Source organism: Agelaius tricolor, unplaced genomic scaffold, assembly GCF_023055355.1.
Source record: "Agelaius tricolor isolate 1412-34295 unplaced genomic scaffold, bAgeTri1.0.p SCAF_14, whole genome shotgun sequence".
Taxonomy (NCBI): Eukaryota; Metazoa; Chordata; class Aves; order Passeriformes; family Icteridae; genus Agelaius; species Agelaius tricolor.
The window spans coordinates 12,323,703-12,346,365 of NW_027269274.1; the positions used below are offsets into that span (position 1 = coordinate 12,323,703).

General features: G+C 36.6%; 1 protein-coding gene across 1 annotated transcript in view; it reads left to right on the forward strand.

Annotated features, from left to right (window-relative positions):
* DNAH12 (dynein axonemal heavy chain 12) overlaps nucleotides 1-22,663 on the forward strand; it is a 59,336-nt gene that overhangs the window by 13,849 nt on the left and 22,824 nt on the right. The window contains exons 18-45 of the mRNA XM_071439747.1: nucleotides 485-670; nucleotides 1,031-1,231; nucleotides 2,302-2,496; nucleotides 3,343-3,464; nucleotides 3,585-3,867; nucleotides 4,476-4,595; nucleotides 4,984-5,140; nucleotides 5,362-5,534; nucleotides 6,772-6,924; nucleotides 7,326-7,565; nucleotides 8,032-8,277; nucleotides 8,580-8,699; nucleotides 9,406-9,515; nucleotides 10,155-10,338; nucleotides 11,093-11,233; nucleotides 12,136-12,219; nucleotides 12,303-12,491; nucleotides 13,152-13,271; nucleotides 14,050-14,238; nucleotides 14,919-15,070; nucleotides 15,774-15,912; nucleotides 15,998-16,164; nucleotides 17,227-17,482; nucleotides 17,671-17,970; nucleotides 18,723-18,901; nucleotides 20,477-20,669; nucleotides 20,810-20,971; nucleotides 22,282-22,476. Of these exons, the coding sequence (XP_071295848.1) occupies nucleotides 485-670; nucleotides 1,031-1,231; nucleotides 2,302-2,496; nucleotides 3,343-3,464; nucleotides 3,585-3,867; nucleotides 4,476-4,595; nucleotides 4,984-5,140; nucleotides 5,362-5,534; nucleotides 6,772-6,924; nucleotides 7,326-7,565; nucleotides 8,032-8,277; nucleotides 8,580-8,699; nucleotides 9,406-9,515; nucleotides 10,155-10,338; nucleotides 11,093-11,233; nucleotides 12,136-12,219; nucleotides 12,303-12,491; nucleotides 13,152-13,271; nucleotides 14,050-14,238; nucleotides 14,919-15,070; nucleotides 15,774-15,912; nucleotides 15,998-16,164; nucleotides 17,227-17,482; nucleotides 17,671-17,970; nucleotides 18,723-18,901; nucleotides 20,477-20,669; nucleotides 20,810-20,971; nucleotides 22,282-22,476 (4,956 nt within the window). The remainder of the gene's footprint in view (nucleotides 1-484; nucleotides 671-1,030; nucleotides 1,232-2,301; nucleotides 2,497-3,342; nucleotides 3,465-3,584; nucleotides 3,868-4,475; nucleotides 4,596-4,983; nucleotides 5,141-5,361; nucleotides 5,535-6,771; nucleotides 6,925-7,325; nucleotides 7,566-8,031; nucleotides 8,278-8,579; nucleotides 8,700-9,405; nucleotides 9,516-10,154; nucleotides 10,339-11,092; nucleotides 11,234-12,135; nucleotides 12,220-12,302; nucleotides 12,492-13,151; nucleotides 13,272-14,049; nucleotides 14,239-14,918; nucleotides 15,071-15,773; nucleotides 15,913-15,997; nucleotides 16,165-17,226; nucleotides 17,483-17,670; nucleotides 17,971-18,722; nucleotides 18,902-20,476; nucleotides 20,670-20,809; nucleotides 20,972-22,281; nucleotides 22,477-22,663) is intronic.

Below are 22,663 nucleotides of genomic sequence, written 5' to 3' on the forward strand. Positions count from 1 at the left end.
TAAATTCAGGGCTTAGTACATGTAGATGATGCAGAGTCAGAGATAGAGTGAGGCTGTTCTGAATCCCCATTTCCAGATTGTACTGTCTCATTAATTTTAATAAAATTGGATTTTAAAATTTTTTTTATAGTTTCTGGAATTGCAACAAGAGCACACATATAGGAGAAAAGTCATTTTTGGATGCAGAAAAACATTTAAGGATGTAGTTGAGAATTTTGAAATGGGACTCGTGTTATGTTAATAGAAGCAAAATTTAGCATCACTGAAAAATTATGCTTAATAGTTTTTTTATATTTCTTCTTCAGTAGTTGATATAATTATTTAGAAATTGAATGGAAAACCAAGTGCAGCCATCTGCAGCTTTTGGAAAAGATTTTCATGTCTTCAGCTGCTGTAGCAGAATTCTAAATGCACACAAAAGATTAAAAAATGAAGAAATAATGTAAATGACAATATTTACTTATAAATGTTTCTTCTGAATTAGGAGTATATTCCCACTGTGGTTGTCTTTTGTAATCCTGGCATGAGAGAACGTCACTGGAAGCAGATGTCAGACATAGCAGGATATGATGTAACACCAGATGCTGGAACTACCCTGAGAAAAGTGTTGAAGCAGAATCTATCCTCTTACTTAGACCAGTTCACAGCAATAAGTGTAGGGGCAAGCAAGGTAAGCACAGAGGTTTGATAGTGACAAATGGGACATCAGGTCTCTTATTGAATACTTTTGTGACTTATTAGCATTATTTGTCTCTGCCATTATGCAACAGAGGAGATTTGGTGAGACTTTGGCCCATTATATATTAATAATGAGTGTAAGGATTTGTGTCTCATGTGACATCATCAGTATTTCCCAAGTGTGCTGCTTTCTGTGTGCAAGAAAAGAATATACTGAGGAAAAATAATAACAAATAGTTAATTTGTGCTGCTAGAGCAAAATAGTTTATTCAGCTAGATATGCTTATATATTGAATTAGAGAGTTGGAAAAATAATTCAGTGACTAGACCAAGCTATTTCCTTTTTGAACAGGAATTTTCCTTGGAGAAAGCAATGCATACCATGAAGGAAACCTGGGATTCAATTTCCTTCACCACAAATGTGTATCGTGAGACTGGTATTCATATTCTGTCTTCAGTGGATGATATTCAGGCTCTTCTTGATGATCAGATTATGAAAACTCAGACAATGAGAGGATCACCTTTCATTAAACCGTTTGAGACTGAAATAAGGGTACAATGAGTACTTTTTCAACCATTTTTATTTGTGAGATAACTGTAGTGCAATAGTATACTGATTGTATTACAACTTTATTGTTTGAATTGTTAACAAAATATTTTCATTGATTTTTCAGCAAGAATCTTTTAAGTCATAAGTATGAGTCATACTTATCTTATTACTGTTTTGGAATTCTCTCTTCCATTCAGATTCAAGTGTAACCAAGAGAACATGATCATTTTTCCTCATATTTTGCAAAATCACTATTTCCATTAGCCTTGCTTCTTAATAACTGGAAATAATGCTTCTATTATTGCTAATAAGAACATTTATGTATTTATTGAGTTTTGGACTCAAATTTTGAACTACAATGTTTTCCTCAGGGCAAAGGAAGTTCTTGATGGCTGGGAGAGTGTTTTTAAATCAGGCCTCAGAGCAATGATGGCAGTGCTTTACACTTGCTTTTGAATTTCAGGGCTAGAGTAGTCTTTGTGGTGCTAACACCATGGCTTTTGACAGGAGAGAAGCTGGTGGAATTGCTTTGCAGTTACCCTTCCTAGTTCATTGTTGCTTTATGTGGGAAATATTCAGGCTCAAGCAGGCTCAGTGAACATACTTACACTTTACAGGCAGCCTGCTCCAGTGGTATCTGCCATTGTCCTGACTCGATGGGTATCTCCTGTCAGCTGAGGTGGCTTTTCTGGTATTGTGTCCCTGCTGCCATTCAGCTAAAGAGCCCTTGCTGTGGGGAGATGAAATAGAATTTATCACTGGTAGCCTCCTGGCTATTGCTTAACAATTAAGTTATTGAAAGTTCATAGCACTAAAGTGATAAATGCACTTTGGAAAATTAATTTCCAAGTGAGTAAAAATTTCTGAGCTCCTTTGGCTATCTGTATATGTGGAAGAACTTACACTCCTAAATATTTTTCTTTCATTTTGTTTATTGGTAGACTTTTTTTTCTCTCTTTGGGAGCTGGACTACCACAATGTCTACCTTTCCTGAATTTGTTGTCTCATTATCATAATTTGTCTCAGTATTTGCTTGGAAATGTCAAGTTAACATTCTTTAACCATTTATTAAGGAATGGGAAAGCCGCTTGATTAAAATTCAGGAGAATATTGATGACTGGCTCAAAGTGCAGGCCCAGTGGCTGTATTTGGAACCCATTTTTTCTTCTGAGGATATTATGCAACAGATGCCGGAAGAGGGACGGCAGTTTCAGACTGTGGATAGACAGTGGAGAGAGATTATGCAGTTTTGTGCTGAAGACCCAAAGGTAAGAGCAATGTCCATTCCTGACAGGAAGCAGTGGCTTCTCTCGCCTTGGTGGGGTGCCATGGTGCCGGATTTCAGCCCGGCCAGCTCCCGACACCGAGAGCACAGCTGGGCTGCCTCACAAAGCTGTCTGATCCGGGCTGCAGCTACAGGGCACGGCAGCTCTGCAGCTCAGGGGGACTGCAGACTGTGCTGAGGGTAGGGATGAAGATTGGGGACAGGCCCTCTGCATGGTTTCCAAAGAAGTTTATTCCCGGAGGTTCAGTGACAGAAAGGGCAAAGTGACCCGCATACATCAGATTATAAGGGGGAGGAGGTCCCAGGGGAGGATACAGTCTTTGACCAATTGGGAAAAACTGGGGGTGGAACACAAGGTGGGGAATACAATGAATAAACCAATAGGGGACTGCAGGGGAGGAGAATAATTTAAACAAACCAGTGGGGTTTCAAAGGATACAAGATTGATAGGGAAGTTTCTAGAGAAAGAGGCAGGCTTGGGGAGGGATTGACATTCAATAGGAGGAGAACAGGGAACAGAGGGGCAGATCTTTGGAGAGATGGACAGCTAGGGCAAAACCAATAACACGGGGGAAAGGAACAATCCATCAATAACAAAAATGCTATAACAGTACAAAAAATGCTAGAAATGTATTACAATTTAAAAACACGCAATGCTACAGTGGGGGTGGGAGGGGATGCTTTGTTTTCAGAATATATACAGTGAACTATGATTTCAGTTCCCTAGGCTTTCAAGAATAAAAAGTTATGTTGCTCCTTATTTGAGTAATTTCTGTTTGAAATATTTCATTTATAGCTGACAGTTTGCACATGTAACCTGTTGTTACAGGTTCTTGCTGCTACTTCTTTTGAAGGATTAACAGAGAAGCTTCGGAACTGTAATGAACTTCTTGACAAAATCATGAAAGGGCTTAATGCTTACCTTGAAAAAAAGCGTCTTTTCTTTCCCCGGTATGATGAGCTTTGGTTATTTAAAACCCACAGATTCTGAATGGGCCTTTCTTGTTGGGAATAAGATCAGTCTTAAAAATAGCTTGATAATGCAGTTGTATATTTTTTCTAATTTTTTAGCTTCTTTTTCTTGTCTAATGATGAAATGTTGGAGATCCTGTCAGAGACTAAGGATCCTCTCAGAGTTCAGCCTCACTTGAAGAAGTGTTTTGAAGGCATTGCTAAGCTGGACTTCCTTCGCAATTTGGATATTAAAGGAATGTGTAGCTCTGAAGGGGAGCGTGTGACACTGGTTTCAAACATTTCTACTTCTGAAGCTCGAGGTGCAGTGGAGAAGTGGTTAATTCAAGTAGAAGATGTTATGCTGAAGACTGTACGTGATGTAATTGCCAGATCAAGAATGGTATGGGGTTTATGATAATTTAAGAACTGTAGCACCTATCTTTGTTTTGTGGCTGTCTCTTGGCTTTCTAAAATTCTTTCTCAACACAGGAGTTGCTGAAGTCATGTGGCCAGGACCAAGTTAACATGGCATGTATTTAATAGGCCAGTGATATACATTAGAGTTTAGTTTGAATAAGATGCAAGTAGTTTTCTTACAATACTGGATACAAATTCTTCTAAAAGTTTCACAGCAGTACTATTTTACAGGATATATCATCCAATGTAATAGTTCAGGTTTCTTATGAATTAGAAATAGAACACTTGTAATATGCTTGCTTCCTCCTAAAAGGAAATTGTTAGACAGAAAATATTTCTTTGTATGAAGTTAACAAGTTGTAAATATTTCTGTAATATGGAAAGATAATTCTAAGAATATTTAAAATTATTGGGTAAAAAATTGTGAACCTAAGGGGAAAAGAGCATTTAAAGCTCCACTTGGACATTGCAAATAGGAAAATAGTATTCTTCAGCAAGGAATATTAACAGGATTACCTTATAAACGTCTGTATTACATTGCTGTATTTATTCCCAGCCACTGTGTTTGTGTGATGTATGTAACTCTTTCAGGCTTATCTAGAGACTGAGAGAAAGCGCTGGGTTCTGGAGTGGCCTGGCCAAGTAGTGCTGTGTGTGTCTCAAATGTACTGGACAAGTGAGGTACATGAAGTTCTTCTCCAGGGGCCCAAGGTACTGTGTAATGCATAATTTGGAAAAAATCTTTCTTAGTGTTTCATTTCAGCTGGTGTATTTTGCTTAATCAAATAGCTTTTTACAATTAAAATAAAATTTTAAAAATTTTGAGTGTTTGTGTTTGACATACATGAATTTATGTACAGTGATTTATACCTTTCATTCAAGTACTTAAATATTCTTATTTAGAACAATCGTAGTTTAAAATGTAGCTTTGCAACATAAATTAATAACTGTGGGTAAGAGAGAATTTTATGAAAAACCATGACAATATAAATAGGAGCTTAATAAGCAACCTCTGTTAAGATATCTAGTCAACATGTAGAAGTCTGCAACACTTGAAACTGTGATATAACTAGTCTCAAATTTACTTTTTGTCTCCTAGGGCTTAAAGGGGTATTATGATACACTTCAGCTTCAACTTAATGATATTGTAGAGCTGGTGAGAGGAAAACTGTCAAAGCAAACAAGGATTACATTGGGTGCCTTGGTTACTCTTGATGTTCATGCTAGAGATGTCATCAAGGAAATGATTGGAAGTGGTAATTATATTTGAAGATGTTTTTCTTAATACACAGTTAATGAAAAATCATTAACCAGTCAGATTTTACTGCCTAAAACAGTACAACACTAAGATGGATTTGTGAGTATTTGGCTACAAACATCAACATTAATAATTTCAAAGCTGTTTTAAATTTAACCATAATAGAAAATCCAGCTATCTACAACATCTTTTATGATTGCTGTCAACTCTGTTTGTCAGGTGTGCAGAATGAAACAGACTTTCAGTGGCTTGCCCAGCTGCGCTATTATTGGCAGAACGAGAACGTTCGCGTGTGCATCATTAACTGCAATGTGAAATACGCCTACGAGTACCTGGGCAACTCGCCCCGCCTGGTGATCACTCCCCTCACAGACAGGTGCTACCGCACCCTGGTACGAGCTCCTCCTGGGACACTGCAAGCTGTACTGACTGTGCTCTGCTACTGCTCACACTGCTCAGTGCAGCCACGCTTTTAGGGCTTAGGGCTCTTGTCACACTCTGCTATTTCTGCTAGAATGAGGTTGGTAATTTCTGCAGAATGTTCAACATGAAAATCACTCAAAACCACACATCTGGACAGTGCACCAGCCTGACTAAAGCATTAGTGTGTTCTTCTGTCGTGGTTTTGCTTTTTTAAAACACACAGGAAAAAAAGACAATATTGTGATCACACTGTTCCTAAGACTAGTACAAGTTTGGCCACTTTTTAGTACCCTGCTCTTGGCAGAGGTGTTTATTATTGTACTCTTTTATCCTCAGCTAACCTGACAACTGAAAGTTACCAAAGTCATCTCAGATACCGTTTTTCTCATTATCAGTTACTGCAGTCTCTTTGCTGGAGTATGATTTCAGGTTTTGCTAGGCACACGTGGTGTGGCTGTAGCTGATGCTTGGTATCTGTTTGTCAAAACATCACGGGATGTTGGTGTGAGATTGTGATGCAGCTGGTAGTCTCTTTTGGTTTTAGGCTCACAAGCCTTGAATCAGAGCACAGCAGGTGGAAGCATGGCATTCTAACAAATAGATGTCTTGTCCTTTGCGCTCCAAGATCTTAATAAAGTATTCCCAGAATCTGTCAGTCAATACAGATGTGGCCCTGTAACTGGCCACATCTGTATTGGACTGTGGATTGGACTGTTTGCCTAAAGTCTGCAACTTTTATTTTCTGTCAGATTTCCTCCTACTTCAATGGAATATAGAAAAGAATATTGAATAGTCAGTGAAGGCACATACATCAAAGGGGGATGGTGTGGGAAAGAAAAAGAAAAGAGGAAAAAAATATATTAAAGGACAGATGGAGAGAAAAGAGTAGCAACAAGCAACTGCAACAAATTTAATTTGAAAGGTGTATCTAAACAAGAACTGAAAGATTGGGTATAATAAAGACTGAGTAACCAATCATGGTCTTGATGATTATAAAGCTAAACCCTCTGTTAGGGTCAAAATTAAATTCTCTTGCCTCTTTTTCCCAGCTGTGAGTACATTTCAGATTCTTTTTAATTAGGAAAACCATACCTTTTATCTTAGATAAAATAAGTGCATGAAACTATCAAATGCAATTTAATTTTTCCATTTTCATTCAGAAGAATTTCATACAAATAATTTCCATAAACTATTTCTGTGCTTTAGATTGGAGCCTTTTATTTAAACCTTGGTGGAGCCCCAGAGGGTCCAGCAGGAACAGGTAAAACAGAGACCACCAAAGATTTGGCTAAGGCTCTTGCTGTTCAGTGTGTTGTCTTTAACTGCTCTGATGGCCTTGACTACCTGGCAATGGGAAAGGTAAACAGAAAATAAATATATGTTGTATTTTATTTTTAGCATGAAAATTTCAGGGTCCCTGTTTTGCAGACACAAATAAATGTGGTCCTGTGGTCTGCTGCCCTTGGATGCTATATGCTGTTTTCTACATGTTTCATTTTCTGTGCTTTATGAAGGCCTATTAAGTTTCTAATTAAAACATGAAACAAACAAGAGTTCATGGGGTTGGGATCTTATGATTTAGCTTGCTTTAGAGTCAAAAACTTTGTTCTTCAGTACATCACTGATCTATGATCTAAAGAGGTTTAAGCATTAGTATTGCAATTGTATTTTTTAATCTATTAAACTTCCTACATTATATTCTTAGTTTCTTTTGAAACTTTTCTGTTAGCAATATTATTGATTTCTTTCTTCATTTGCAGTTTTTCAAGGGTTTGGCTTCATCAGGTGCCTGGGCATGTTTTGATGAATTCAATCGCATTGAACTGGAAGTGCTGTCTGTAGTGGCACAGCAGATCCTGTGCATCCAAAGAGCCATACAGATGAAGCTAGAAACATTTAATTTTGAAGGAACTGAGCTGAAGCTTAACCCCAACTGTTTTATAGCAATTACTATGAATCCAGGTTATGCAGGACGTTCTGAACTTCCAGATAATCTGAAGGTAAAATAATGAGATGCATCTGTGACCTTTGTGATGATAGTTTTGTCCAGGTGAGCTGTTTTCATGAAGAAGCTTTGCTAACTGAAAGCAGAGATAGTGCAGCATGAGGAGCACACCAACTGCAGATTGCTGAAAGAAAGTGCATTCTCTCACCTGCCATGGACCACATTTCCCTTCCTTTCTGCTGGATGTATCTGTGCAAGGGGCAAATTGCATTCTTGAGACAGTGCTGAGGGAAAAGTGCTGGAGACATGGTGTCTTTTCTTAATATTTCTTAATATTAATATCTTTCCTCATTGTACATTAAGATGGATATTGGTGGTAGCTCAGATTAAATTCCTAGGGAGTCTTAACTGCAAATATTGATAATACTGTTTTGTGGTGGGATAAATAATGTAAAAGTTCTGCATTGCTTTCCATTTCTAAATTAATTATATGAAGATATTTCTTTGGGTATGTATTCCAGGTTCTTTTCCGAACGGTAGCCATGATGGTTCCAAACTATGCTCTGATAGCAGAAATTTCCCTCTATTCCTATGGATTTTTGAATGCTAAGTCCCTGTCAGTGAAGATAGTCATGACCTACAGGCTTTGTTCAGAGCAGCTTTCCTCTCAGTATCACTACGACTATGGCATGCGGGCAGTCAAAGCTGTGCTGGTGGCTGCAGGCAATCTAAAGTTAAAATTTCCAACAGAAGATGAAGATATATTGGTGAGTTCCTGAGGGAATATTTGTTTAAGGAGTTTCATAGATATATGCAGTTCTAAGGTCTGAAGGCAGTTCCAGCATATCTTGTCTCATCACTGATCCATGTTTTGTAGTTTGTGAAATTAAGATAATAAAATACATGCTGCATTTTCCTGGGCTGTTCTGATGATTGCATGGTTGGTGTTCTTATCAAAGGCCCCATTTAATGAATTCATGTTTGTTACATACCAGGTTATCTTAATTACTGAACACCTTGTGCTCTGTCTCTTAATAAGAATGGCAAAATGCATATTTGTTTCCTCTAGCTTCTTAGATCAATCAAAGATGTGAATGAGCCCAAATTTTTGTCACATGATATACCTCTGTTCATGGGTATAACCAGTGATTTATTTCCTGGAATCGAGCTTCCTGAGGCAGACTACAATGTAAGTACTCTTCTAATTTTTCCTTGGTAATGGCCATTGTTGATTGTTCTGTGGTGATTTGCTTTGTAATCAGGTGCAATTGATGCAGTGAGGTGTTTCAAGATGAGCAAAATTGCTGAATGTTGTAATGAAAGTTTGTAGCAAAGGAAATTCTTTTATCTGTGCTGAATCTAATCCACATCTGAGTTCCCTTACGTTCGGAAGAGTTGTGCATTACAGATTGGGAACTGATTTGCACATTTACCAAGTTTTAGGCTTTCTGTTTTCTTTCCTAATTATTGGACACAATTAAGTGAGATAAAGGTTGGTGCTTGTACTTTGTTGTTAGCAACACTTGAAGCAATCTTTGAAGGAGAATGATTGGAAAGGATGAGTATGTTGGAAAAACCAAATTCGATTAACTTTTAAGTTTTCAGTAAATATTATGATCTTGAAAAAAGTGTTTGATTCTGAAGCACACTGCTGGTTTCCTGAGAGTGATATGCCTTCTCCTCAAGATAAAAATTGTAGTTAAATTCTGTTCTAGCACATGAAGTACAGAAGTGGGAATTTTTTCCTCCAGGAGGTTTGCTATATTCTGACTAATACAATTTTAGTTATTAATTAATTTGAAACCCTTTCTGATGAGCATAAACTCTTCTAGTGTCGTGCAGGACAATAATTTAAATTGTAGCAGGAATAAGATTATGATTTGTTTGGATTTTAGGATTTTCTGGAATGTGCCAATGAATGTTGCACTCAACATAATGTCCAACCTGTACAAACTTTTATGCAGAAAATGATACAGACATATGAAATGATGATTGTTAGACATGGGTAAGGTTCTCATCACTGCACTATCTTTTGTAATTCTGACTTATACTGTAGCAGTCATTTATATGAAGTTATAGAAGATTTTGAGGGTGGCATAATATTCCTCTTTGTTCCAATCAGCTTTAGAACAGCTGATTACTGATACTGCTTTTGCATGTCCCAAAATTCTTGTGGATGTATGTCTGAGGAATTGTACTCTTCCTGATTTCAGAAGCACTTGCACATGTATAATGATTTTAGGTGCTGATGTCACTATGGTGAAAACTTAGGACTGTAAAAGCTTATTTCTATTAAAATATTAGTTGTCAGATCTGTGCCATTTTATTCCTAGCTTTTATTACAGAATAGCAACTGGAGGAAATATATATATAATATGATATGAGCTATATGATGGTTAATATTCAGCTCATCAATTAATCTTCTCTGTAAGATTGTGCAATCGTATTTGCATGTGCAAATAAAGTGAGTTTGTGGAAAAGATGTTTTTTATGTTCAAAGAAAATTTATTTGCTTCACTTTTTGAAAATTAGGTGAAAATTAACTTTAAGCATATGTTTGATACTGTTGGCCTTCATGTGATCTGTGAAAGTCCAAATTCCAAGACAGATTTATTAATAGTAGGAATTTTTTTCCATCTAACAGCTTCATGCTGGTGGGGGAGCCATTTTCTGGGAAGACCAAAGTTCTACATGTGTTGGCAGATACTCTGTCTCTGATGAAAGAACGTGGTTATGGTGAAGAAGAAAAAGTCATTTATAGAACTGTAAATCCAAAATCAATCACTATGGGCCAGCTTTTTGGGCAGTTTGATCTGATATCCCATGAGGTAATGCATATTTAAAAAGTAATGTTTCTTGTAAATGATGTTTCCATTATTATGGATAGTAAACTCTTGAATTCATAATTTTATGATTTTAAACACAGATGAGAACGCAATTGTAAATTTTATTTTAACTAATACTTTTGTGGCCTGTTTTTAATTAGGATGTAAAAAATGCAGTACCGTGTGTGTATGCAGTTACATGGGTTTAAACATGCAAAAATAAAAAAAGCAATACCATTTTGAAGGTCATTGTCCTCTTATAGTTGCATCCATGCTAGGAAATCAAATCAAACATAATTGTATTCATTTTTCTGTCTATTCTTAACCAGTATAATCAAAATAATGCAAAAACTCTCTAGAAAAATCTATGAACTCATGGGTTCCCAAGTGTAAAACTTAGGTTTGGAGGAGGAGCAATATGAAGCAGTAAATGTGAAATAGTGACTCTGGAGAGAATTAGGGTGATTCTGGGGAGAAGCAGGTGCAAGACAGGGCAAAAGCATTTCTAAGTTTCAGGAAATTGAATTGCTGAATTGCTGGTCCTTTTCCTTACAGTATTTTTTCAAGTGGAATTTTTTATTTTTTTATATATTTGCTGTTGTTTTAAGACCCTTGGTGAAACCCCAAAGTTAGATGCTGCTCTCTGCAGCGCAAGAGGAGACCAGTTAAAAGTGAGGGTTCATGGAAAGCCAAGGGAAGGGTTTCTGTGGCTGGCAGTCAGGTGAACTCTGGGTTTTGTGTCCCTCCCCATTACCAGTGGACAGACGGGGTCGTCGCTACGACCTTCAGGGAATTCGCACTGGCCGAGAGCCCCGAGCGCAAATGGGTCATCTTCGATGGCCCCATCGATACGCTGTGGATAGAGAGCATGAACACGGTCCTGGATGACAACAAAAAGGTAGCAGGCAGGGAAAAATGCCTGAAGAAAATGATGGGATATTCTGAAAATATTCTTCTGTGTATAAAACCACAAATACAAACTGCAGTGCTTGACTTCTGAGAAGAGCAAGTGCAAAGATGGTGTTGGTGACAAGTTGTGAGATTTTCTATTTTGTAGTTTTTGGTTGGATTTTTTTTTTGTCTTGTTTGTTTGTATTGGAATCATAGTCACAATATCAATTCATTGCTGAAAGACATGAATTATGTAATGTTTCCTTAATGTCATAGTGTGATTTTCTAACATAAATTTTTGAAATTTAAATGTCAGAAATTACGATTAATTCTATATTATAAACCCCATTATTTCTAAGACTGCATGAGCTTAGACACCCATATTTCAAGACAATCTCAAGATACAAAGGGTTGCATTTTCAAAATAATGGCTTCTGAAGTCAAAATTGTATCACCGCTTTTGTAAATGGGCCCCAGGAATCCCAAAGCAAATAGACAAATTAGACACAACATTTGAACTTTTAAGTTCTGTATGATAATGTGTCAAAATACTCAAACTGGAGTTTGAGTCCCTACTTTAGGACAAAAGGGTAATGTGTCTCCAGCTGGGATGCTTCAGTATTAGCAATAAGAGCTGAACATATCTTCTGTCCTTTCTTCTTGTCAAATGCAAGACTGATTGTAATGAACCTACTGGTAGGTTACTCTGGAGTACTATGGTTTAAGTGAAGAATTTAGCAAAAACTTGATAAGAATCTATTGATACAAGTAGTTAAACATTTTATGTAGTTGACCTTGCCTTTGATTTTACTTGGTTTTGCCAATTTTCATTTAGAACTCCCCTGTGATAGGAAGTGTAATTTAATACCAATTTTTTTAAATGATTTTGCATCTTTTTTATCTTTCAAGCTTTGTTTGATGAGTGGGGAAGTCATCCAAATGTCCCCTCAGATGACTCTAATTTTTGAAACTATGGATCTTTCCCAGGCATCAGTAAGTTTTGTATTTAATGAAAATATAAAACAAAATTTAGTCTATTCAATGCACAATAAAATGAGTTGACTGTTTTTCCTTAGCCTGCTACAGTCAGTCGTTGTGGCATGATTTATTTGGAACCCTCTCAGCTGGGCTGGAGACCAATTGTTACCTCTTGGCTGAATAAACTGCCTGAACCTCTGAATTCAGAGGAACATCAAGGTCTTCTGCAGGGACTTTTTGATTGGTTGGTACCACCAGCATTAAGAATCCGTCAGAGACAGTGCAAGGTATTTTTTGTCATTTTTTCCTGCAGTAGTTAGTGGCCATTTCCATTCTGTTACCCGTGGTGGGAGGTGACTGTTCTCTCATGACAAGCACAATTAGAATGAATATGTGGCTCTTGGGACCAGCGTGAAGAGTTGAAATGAGAATGTCAGCTAAGGCTTGAAACCTGATCATAGTTTTCATCTTCTTATTTTAAAAAGTAAAGTATTAAAATAAGTATTTTAAAGTATTTAAAACACTGACTAAAAAGTCTTCCCAAGAGAATTTTGTACATTTTCTTTCTTTAAATATCTCATGTTGCTTAAGGAAATACTTTTTTTAAGTTTTAGAGGAAATGTGTAGTTCCTTGCAAGCTCAGTGTGACATGCTCAGAATTTTGCTCATGTTTTGCTGTAGTTACTTCTGTGGGTTTTGTTTTGCTTTAGGGTGTTTAATTGCAGTGTTCACATGGTAGCCATGAACATACTTGACAAGCTAAAGGTCTTGGCATTTCAATGACTGAGGAAGGCAAATGATCTTCTGAGTAAAAGTCAGTGTAAACCTTGCCTTCTAGTGTGTGTTTAAAATTAGCCAGTGATCTAATTGTTTTAGTATTTTATCTCCAAAATATAAATTAACTAAAAGAATGTAAAGTATGACATCCAACCTTTTGAATCTCTTAGGAGCTGGTACCCACGAGTGAGATCAATGTTGTAGTAGCTCTCACACGGATTTTTGAAATGTTGATTTGTCCAGCTGTGGAAGAAGATCCCACCAACAAAAGCATCCGTGCCTGGATTATGGTTGGTTTTTTAACATGGAAAGAAATGTGTATTTGTTTCTCTAATATGCTGGTTTTCAAAACAATTTTATTAATCTAAGTAACTTTAATTTGTGAATAAGAGACATGTGAAACAATTCTACTACCTTCTTGCTCTCTCTGCCCATACTCTGGAGGTACCCAGATGAGATGGAAGTCTTACAAGTGACAAATATGATTAAAAATGTTACTCTTTTTTCCAATTAAATAGGATAGTGCTTTTATTAAATGTACTTTTTAAGTAACCAAGAAGTTAGCTAAATCAAAGAGTCTTCTTTCTCTTAAAGGAAATAAATATTTATGCAACACTGATTGGCTTATTTGTTTGAGCAAAAATTTCTATGTAAGAGGGTTTTCTGACAGTTATGTTAGTTGGATCCTCTGTCTGACCTTATGTGTTTATTCTTATGAAAAATTGAAGAGAGGAGAATGTGAAAGTAGTTATTTAAAAATAAATTACAAAATTCCTAGATCCTGGTTTGTCATTAGAACTCTTCTCAGGCTTTGTCATCTGACATACTGCTGTAGTCAGTGGCCTTTATTTTTTGTTCTCTCTCTCTTTCTGTCCTTGAGTAAGATTATTTATGTCCTCTGTCTACAGTCAGATTTCTAAATCTTTTTAGGCCAGGGATATTCAAGAGCAATTGCTAACATTTCCCTGCTTAACAATATTTTTTAGAATTATGTTTGTTAATCAGACTGTACAAGGTCCATGTAATGTGTCAGCTTTTGATACAGTTACTAACTTTCTGCCTTTGCAGGGTTGTTTTGCTTTTGCCATAATCTGGTCCATTGGTGGAATTTGTGATGGTGACAGCAGGACAACTTTTGATAATTTCTTGAGGGAAACTTTGTCGGGGGAATCTGAAACAAATCCTGTCCCAGAGAATTTGGGAACGTGGGAGTGTCCCTTAGAAGAGAAAGGCTTGGTCTATGACTACGTGTATCAGGTAGGATTGGCTTCTGCATGCACTAAATACATTCTTACAGTCCTAACAGAAGGAAAATGCAGCCAGGTGGGTTTTTTCACTGTACAAAGCCTGTTGGATGTTGCAGTGTGTTGGTTGAATTAAATCCCACAGTACATTTTTCATTTCTTTTACAAATACCAGTGTACTGACCAAATTTTTAGTAAAGTACTAAGATGTACATTTCAGTTATATTTGTAATACTGCCACTGCATATTTCCTCTGTAACCCAAGCTCGGCTGGCAGATTCAAATCTGCTTTTGTTTAGAAGGAATAATGTGGACTGTTCAGAAGGAAAGCGGAATATTCAGCCCATAGGTAGTTTGTCTTTTTTAAGCAATTTTTGTTTATAGTGCCTAATAGACTGCTTTCTTTTGGGCTTTTGTTGTGGTTTTCTGTATATGAGTTTGGTTTTCTGAGTTTGGTTTTTTTGTTTGTTTTCACTGAACAAAGTTTTTAAGAAAACAAAGGAGTCTAAGTTTAGGTATGTACTTTAATTCTTTGTTAGTGAGGTAAAGCAAACTAAATATGTGAACTTTTGAAACATCAAATATTCATTCATTTGTTAAAATCCATTACTTTAATTTTTCAAAAGTGAAGTAGTAGAGAAAACCCTTCATATGTGTAACACCAATCTATTCTACATCTGTGTTTCTTCCTAGCTCAAAGGCAAAGTGGGTTGGGCTCACTGGAATGAATTCATTGAACAAATTAGTTACAGTGATACAAATGTGAAGATTCAAGATATGATAGTCCCAACCATGGACACAGTTCGCTACACCTATTTGCTAGACCTGTTCATTACCCATGGAAGGTAAGTTGCTTCACTACAAATTTCTGAAGTGAAATTTGATCATAGGTAGAAATACCTCTTATTCTTTCCTTTGAGTTCATTGTTTTTATCAAACTCTCAGTTTACTTGGCCTTTTAAAACAGACATTTACTACAAACAAAAAAAATCTGCCCTAAAAGTCTGATTTTAGTTTTTTTGTGAATCCTTATTACAATCTAAACTTTAGTATTTGCAGTCTGATGATGACCTTAGGACAGCCCAAAAATTGTTGCACCCTCTTTCTACTTTGGCAATTAAATACATATTTTAGGATTTTTTCTGTGATTAATCCTATGAAAATAATTTATATTAGTCATGGTCTGATCATATAAGAGAATAAAATAAAAACTAGCCTCAGGTTCCAAGGCTGAAAGCTTTATGAAGTTTGAATTAATGAAAGGCCAATCTGGAGAAATTTACCTCCCCTGTGTGTTCATATACTCCAACACCAGTAGAATGAGTGAATGAAAAATGTTTATTTATCCTCCCATTTTCTTGATGATGGAAGCAAACTAAAATTCTGAGAGGGTTTAATGAATGTCTTAGAACACTTCAGTTTCTTCTTTAGGCAGGTAATGTTTTTGGAGGTAGAAGAAGGGCAAGTTAGTAAAACCTTTGACTTCTAGCTGCTTTTAGTTGACAATGTTAGGTTTCTGCAGTCTTTGTGCTTTATTTCTTTGTGAAGACCACTGCTTCTAGTGGGACCAACAGGGACTGGGAAATCCGTGTATGTCAAGGACAAGTTAATGAACCACTTGGAAAAGGAGCGCTTCTTCCCGTTCTTCATTAATTTCTCAGCTCGGACCAGTGCCAATCAGACTCAGGTTAGTAGAACAGAGCATTTTGGTCTCAGGACATTGTGGATGTGAATATGGAATCTGTGCTCTGAGTGTCCTGTTTGCATTGCAGAACATTATTATGGCCAGGCTGGACAAGAGGCGCAAAGGAGTTTTTGGCCCTCCAATGGGAAAAAAGTGCATTATTTTTGTAGATGATATGAATATGCCAGCTTTGGAGAAGTATGGGGCACAGCCTCCTATAGAACTTTTAAGACAGTTCTGTGACCATGGATTTTGGTAATTATTTGAAATACAACTGAAAATTTTTGTTGATGTATTTGCTGTTACTTTTTTATTCCCTTGAATTTTATTTTCAAAACTTTTTGAAGTGGTTTGTAAATGTTAATGTAAATTTAATTTATATAAAAATACATTATTTAAAATTGAAGCAATTTGTATTTTACTCTCTAAGGACTTCTCAGTTTAGTAAATTCATGATCAAATTAATTTTGAGTGTTTTAGAATGTTCTAGTGCTGAGCAGCAGAGTTAGTATATGTAAGTAAAATTATTCATTTACACCTTGATTATTTTAACTTTTGTCTCCAATGTAGTTTCTTGTTCTTTTTCTTTCTCTTTCCCCTTAGATTGAGTTGGCAGTTTTCTGTACATATCTATATATACGCAGTTATATAAAACTTCTGATTTTATTTCTTATGTTAGTTTCCCCTATTATCCATGTTTCTCATTCATTATCAGTAAATTTTTTAAACAAGATCTCAAAATGTTTTTTTCAAATTCACAGTGAAATCAGGTATGATAATAGGCATGAAATAAAATAAGTTGAAAGTCTTCCCTGCTTTTGAGGTTTTTGGCTTTGCTTATATTGGAAGATAGGAACAGGTGTTTTCCTTAGTCTGGATCATTCTGTGATTCCAGGCACTTCTCAAATACAGCTGCTCTTGTGATTCCAGGCACTGCTCCAATATCTATTGCTCTTGAATAGAGATATACCTTGATATTTTACAGTTTTAATACTCAAAATTTCGTACCAGGTTTTACAGAACGCAGTTTAAACAAATAATCTTTCTTTCCAGCCAGAAAATGATATGTTGAGATTAACTGGTGCACAGTAAAAGGACTAGTTGTTTTATTGTATTTTGGGGAGGAGGGGTTGTTTGTTTTTAAAAAGATAAAATACATAGAAATATATATTATATTACATAATGCCTACTATGTTTATATATATTTTTAATACTTTTTTAATGCATGCAGGGGGTGGTCTGTCATATAGATGCATCTAAGGTGTAACAAATGTGTTATATCTGTATTTAAGTGTGACATGGCATTTTATTTGGAAGGTATGATTTTAAGGACACCTCTAAAATCACCCTTGTTGATGTCCAGCTGCTGGCTGCTATGGGGCCCCCAGGGGGTGGGAGGAACCCTGTCAGCCCTCGGTTCCTGCGGCACTTCAACATCTGCAGCATCAACTCTTTCAGCGATGAAACAATGATCCGCATCTTCTCCACCGTCGTTGCTCTTTACCTAAAGATTAATGAATTTCCTCCTGACTTCTCCACAATTGGAAATCAAATTGTCACTGCCACCTTAGAGGTAAGAGGCCAATACCTTACTGGGAATTTCCTTCAATTTGTTGACTGAAGTTCCTTTGTCTCTACAATTATGTAGTGTGAAAGGGTTTTTTTGAGAAATAACATTTCAGAAGACATTTAGGAATCATGATAACAGTACAGTCAGTGTTACTTTTTGATTTTGTTGCTCTCTATTGTTGTTCCCTGAAGGTGTATAAGAAAGCCATCAAAAATCTTTTGCCCACACCAGCCAAATCTCATTATACCTTCAACCTGCGGGACTTTTCCCGGGTTATCCATGGCTGTTTGCTCATTAAGAAAAGTGCAGTTCAGAACAAACACGTGATGATTCGGCTGTTCGTACACGAGGTGTTCCGTGTCTTCTACGACCGTCTGGTGGAAGATGATGACAGAACCTGGTTGTTCAATCTAGTGAAAGATATTGTGAAAGAGCATTTCAAAGAAGTATTTGATAGAGTTTTTGCACACCTGAAGGAAGGAAGCTCATCTGTGAGTATCATGTTTAACCTGTTGCAAAAGAATTGTTTTTATTGCAAATTTAGGACATGAGAGTTAATTATAGGTTAAATTTTGATTCAAATGCACATGAAAATTTGAGTTTAATTTGGCCAAATGTCTTCATAAGGAGAAAAGTGTAGAGATGAAAAATTTTTTGGAGGGTTTAACTGTTGTACATGGGTATTCTTTTTGAAAAATATTAAATTTAAAATGTGCTAGTTTTCCTTAAAATAAATTTGTACATCTGCATCCAGTGATTGTTATTAAATTTTAGTATCCAAAATGCTGTGTCAGTGTGTTATATTTTATGCCTTCTTTTTTTTGTTTGTTTGTTTGTTTGTTTTATATACTTTTGTAGTTGCTTTCATGTATAGAAGAAATAACTTTGTGGTCTTAATTGTCCATTTCATAATATACATATGTATGAATTTGATGTAATCTGAAGGTCATGATTATGAGACTGTTAGTGGCTATTTGAGCCAATTTTTTTCGAAGAATTATTGGAATTCCAGGAATTCCAAATTATTGGAATCTTCCAATAATTATTGGAAAAATTAAGAATAACTGTATAGCTCAATGCAGGAAGCATAATTTTGAAGAGTGTGAATCAAAACATTTTGGAGTGCTTATTCTTGTGTCTGGGGTATTTGTCTAAATTCTCCTTTGTTTTCTAAAGTTACAATAAGAAATATATCCACTAAATATTAAACTTGACTTCATAATTTGCTGAATATTTGCCATAGGTAACAGAAGAAAACATGAGAAGTCTGTGTTTTGGTGACTACATGGATCCAGACCTTGAGGGAGATGAAAGACTTTATGTTGAGATTCCAAGCATTGAGGAGTTCAGTGTTATTGTGGAGCAGTGTCTGGATGAATATAATCAAACCCAGAAAACAAGAATGAACCTTGTTGTTTTCAGGTGTTTATGATCTGTTTTATTAAGAGCTTTAAGCTGTAGTTGATAATTCAGTATATTCAATTTTGTGGACTGTGGTTTTCTGTATGTCTCCTCTCCTTTTTGCATCCTTTATAGTGTTTGTAGTGTTACACCTTTATGAATGGAAGTATACTGATTTTTTCTTCATGCTTCTCCTTTTTCTACCTGAAAGTAAATAATGAGAAGCTTTTCTCCTAAAGGGCTTTGAATATTTTCCTTAGTTGTTACAGAAACATTGTGCACTGAATCAGGTAGGTGCTGTACTTCTCCCAGGCCTCTGTCACCAGTGAAGTTGGATGTCACTGGACTTTCATTCCCCAAGGACAAGCATCCCACGAGGGAGATGTTCACAATCAAAGCTGTCTGTCTGCTCTGTTGTGCAGCACAGCCATGCACCCAGCTGGTGCTGCAGCTAATCCTGTGAAATTTTAGACTCTGCAGGCCCTTATTGTTACCTTAACTTGTGATCATGCAGAGCTACAGCTGAGAGAGATTAGGAGGTCAAACTCCTTCCTCCTCCCTGTTGCTAGAGATTACCACCTCTTCATATTTGCCAGGGTAACCTGACACGTCGATACTTCCTGAAGGTGATGAGGGTTACTTCAGACAGTTCTAGTAGCAGCTTATTTTAGTCTAGGTCATTTTGCCAAGCTGGATTTCTGAGAGCCTGTATGTACAGCTAGGCTCTCAGTTTGAAGAGCTGGCAGCCTCTGATCAAAGGCCACTCCCTGGGTGTAGGAGCAATATTGCAGTGACCTCACTGAACAGCAGCCAGGAGAGCCTGTTGGACTGCAGCCTTAGAGTTGTCTCATGGATAACATCTGAATTTGTTTCTTTTATTTTTCTAACCAATAAAAATAAACAAGAATTTATCTTTTTTGAAATGTTTGAAAGTTTTTTTGAGACTACTTTTAATAGCTGCTCAGCCTGCTTTAATTACCCCGTGCTCTGTGCTTAAGCAGGGGATCTCCTATAGGCCTTGCTTCATATTCTGAGATAAATCATGCCTGAGTTTTGACAAGGATTCTCAGTAATGTGCAGATACTGCTTCCTATGTCAATTCCACATATAAGTTACAAAGCAGTGTCTCAGGTAGAGGAAAGGGAGATGTTTGTTGATATAAACCATGTTCCCCCAGTGGTTACTTTAAAAGGATACTGAAATTGCTATTCTTCAAGAAAGTTAAAATTGGTAATACTGCTATTTTGAAGTAGAGAATTAATGGTTTTCATTTCCTTTAACACATTTATCCTTCCAGTACTCCTGTTCTTACCTCTGCATGTTCTTTCTAGCAATTTGCAGTAATTTAGCTACACACTGATATTTGTATAATAGAAGAATCATAAGTTTTACTTTATTTTGTGGTTCAGAATTATAAGTTTTACTTTATTTTGTGGTTCATGCCCACTCTCTTTCTCCCTCTTCCTCTCTACCCCACCACACCCTGCATTCAGAAATTTGTTTTGAGATGTTAGTCCTTGATTTGTTTCCCAGATTTATGGGTGCACAGGTGCCCTGTGTTCCTGCCCTTTGGGTGATGAGTGTGTTCCACTGCAGGTACATGCTGGAGCACTTGTCTCGACTGAGCCGCATCCTGAAGCAGTCTGGGGGCCATGCTCTGCTGGTTGGGATGGGGGGAAGCGGGCGGCAGTCTCTGACCCGCCTGGCAGCCTTCATGGCAAGAATGTGTGTTTTTCAACCAGAGATTTCCAAGACCTACGGTACAAATGAGTGGAGAGAAGATCTGAAAGTGAGTATTCATAACCTGGCTACATTTCGACTTAATTTTAAAGAAGAAACAAAAAATTTTGTTTTGGAACCTACAATTTTGTTTTGGAACATACAGTTTTGTTTTGGAATGTACAATTTTTTACTGTCTTGCATTTTCAGAGACTTCTGAAGAGTGCAGGAGTTCAAGGCTTGAAAACTGTATTTCTCATCACAGATGCACAAATTAAGGAAGAAAGTTTTTTAGAAGATATTGACAGTGTCCTCAACACAGGAGAGGTTCCCAATATTTTTGCAGCAGATGAAAAACAAGAAATTATAGAGGTATCTTTAGAAACTCTCTTTAATTTCACCTCCCTTTTAATCTACTTGGTCAGTTCAGTGTGAAATGTGGCTTTTGGACATTTACACTTAATTCTGTGACTTCTTTTTGAGGCTTTAGATAAATCAACTTAGTAAACTTATAGAGTAGTTTATGCCAACTGCAAGCTTTAATTCTGACCTAGTGCTCTGTTCACAAATACATCAAGTTGTGCATGTAGAGAACTTGCATTGTTCACAAATACCCAGTGGCTGTGGTTATTTTTGTAGTGAAATGTGTAGGACAAGATTGTGCATCATAATGTTTTCATTGATCAGTGAAGTGCAAAGATGTGACATTTTTATTGGAACACATGGCCTACCTTTCTCAATAGACTCCAACTCTCTGGGGCACTAGGGCATTGTTAGACAGAATTTCATAGTGGGCAAAGGTGCTCTGTGACTTCAGGCTCGGAAGTAAGGATGCAATGTACTCAGGCAAATTTAAAAAAAATTAACTCAAATCAGGCTTGGATTTTCACAATAGCAGTCCCAATTTGGGAGGGAGAGACATCAATCTTTGTATACGTCAAGTTGGAAACTTCATGTTGCAAAGAATATTTGGAACTGCATGCTGTGCTGTCTCCCTATCTCTGTATGTTTTTACTAAATTAAGTGGGTATGCTTCTAGTCGATTTTCAAAGTGGTTCTTAGTACACACACAAATGTTCTTTGTTACAATATCTGTATCACTTTATAGATGTTACTCCTGGTTTTTCTTGCCCTTAAATTATGGAGCATGTTGATACTTGAATTCATGTATCTTTCAAAGAAGTTAGATTATAATTCTTGTGATCCTTTTCTATTACTATTTCATTCTTACCAGGTATATATAGTGGCAATATTAAAATAATATGGCTCTTTTCCAATTTTATAGTTTGTGTGAACATAATTAGAGGGTGTATGCTGGAACTTGGTAGCTATCCACAATGTGCCAGCTGGAGCAAAGTTGGTTTTTATTCATTTAAATTTGCTCCCTCCAAAGAATTCTTCTTTTACTCTATTGTTATGATCTACTCTCTGTTGCTCAGAGCAGCAGATGATCATTTCTGGAACGCATTCAAATGCTGAAAGGGTCACAGATAAATAGTGCAATCCTCTTCTCAGACAGTATTTACTACTTGTTCTGGTTTTCTACTTTATTTTGCCTGTTTCATTTCCACTAAAAAGTTCAATTTCCTGGTGATGGTACCATTAATAGGATTGCTATAGGACTTCAGATGTGCTTAATGAGAATTTATGTAAAATTTTTTATGCTATGTATTATTCCTAAGGGTGTTCGTGCAGCAGCTCAGGCTGCTGATAAAGGTGAAGAACTCAGTCCCTTGGCCTTGTATGCACTTTTTGTGAACTTGTGCAAAGAAAATCTCCACATTGTGGTGGCATTCAGCCCAATTGGAGATGCTTTCCGCAATCGTCTGCGACAGTTTCCATCGCTCATCAACTGCTGTACTATTGATTGGTTCCAGGTATGGGAAAATATTTCTATTATTTCCTCCAAAATCTGCTTCAGCTCTCAAGCACTCTATATTTCTAAGTGCCATTAGATTTTCTTTTATCTTCCTTATAGAAGTACTCCTTGTTTTCCAAAATTTTAAAATTGCATAAGCCTTTTCTGTAATATTTTGGGAGCTCTTTGATGTGTGATCTCAACAT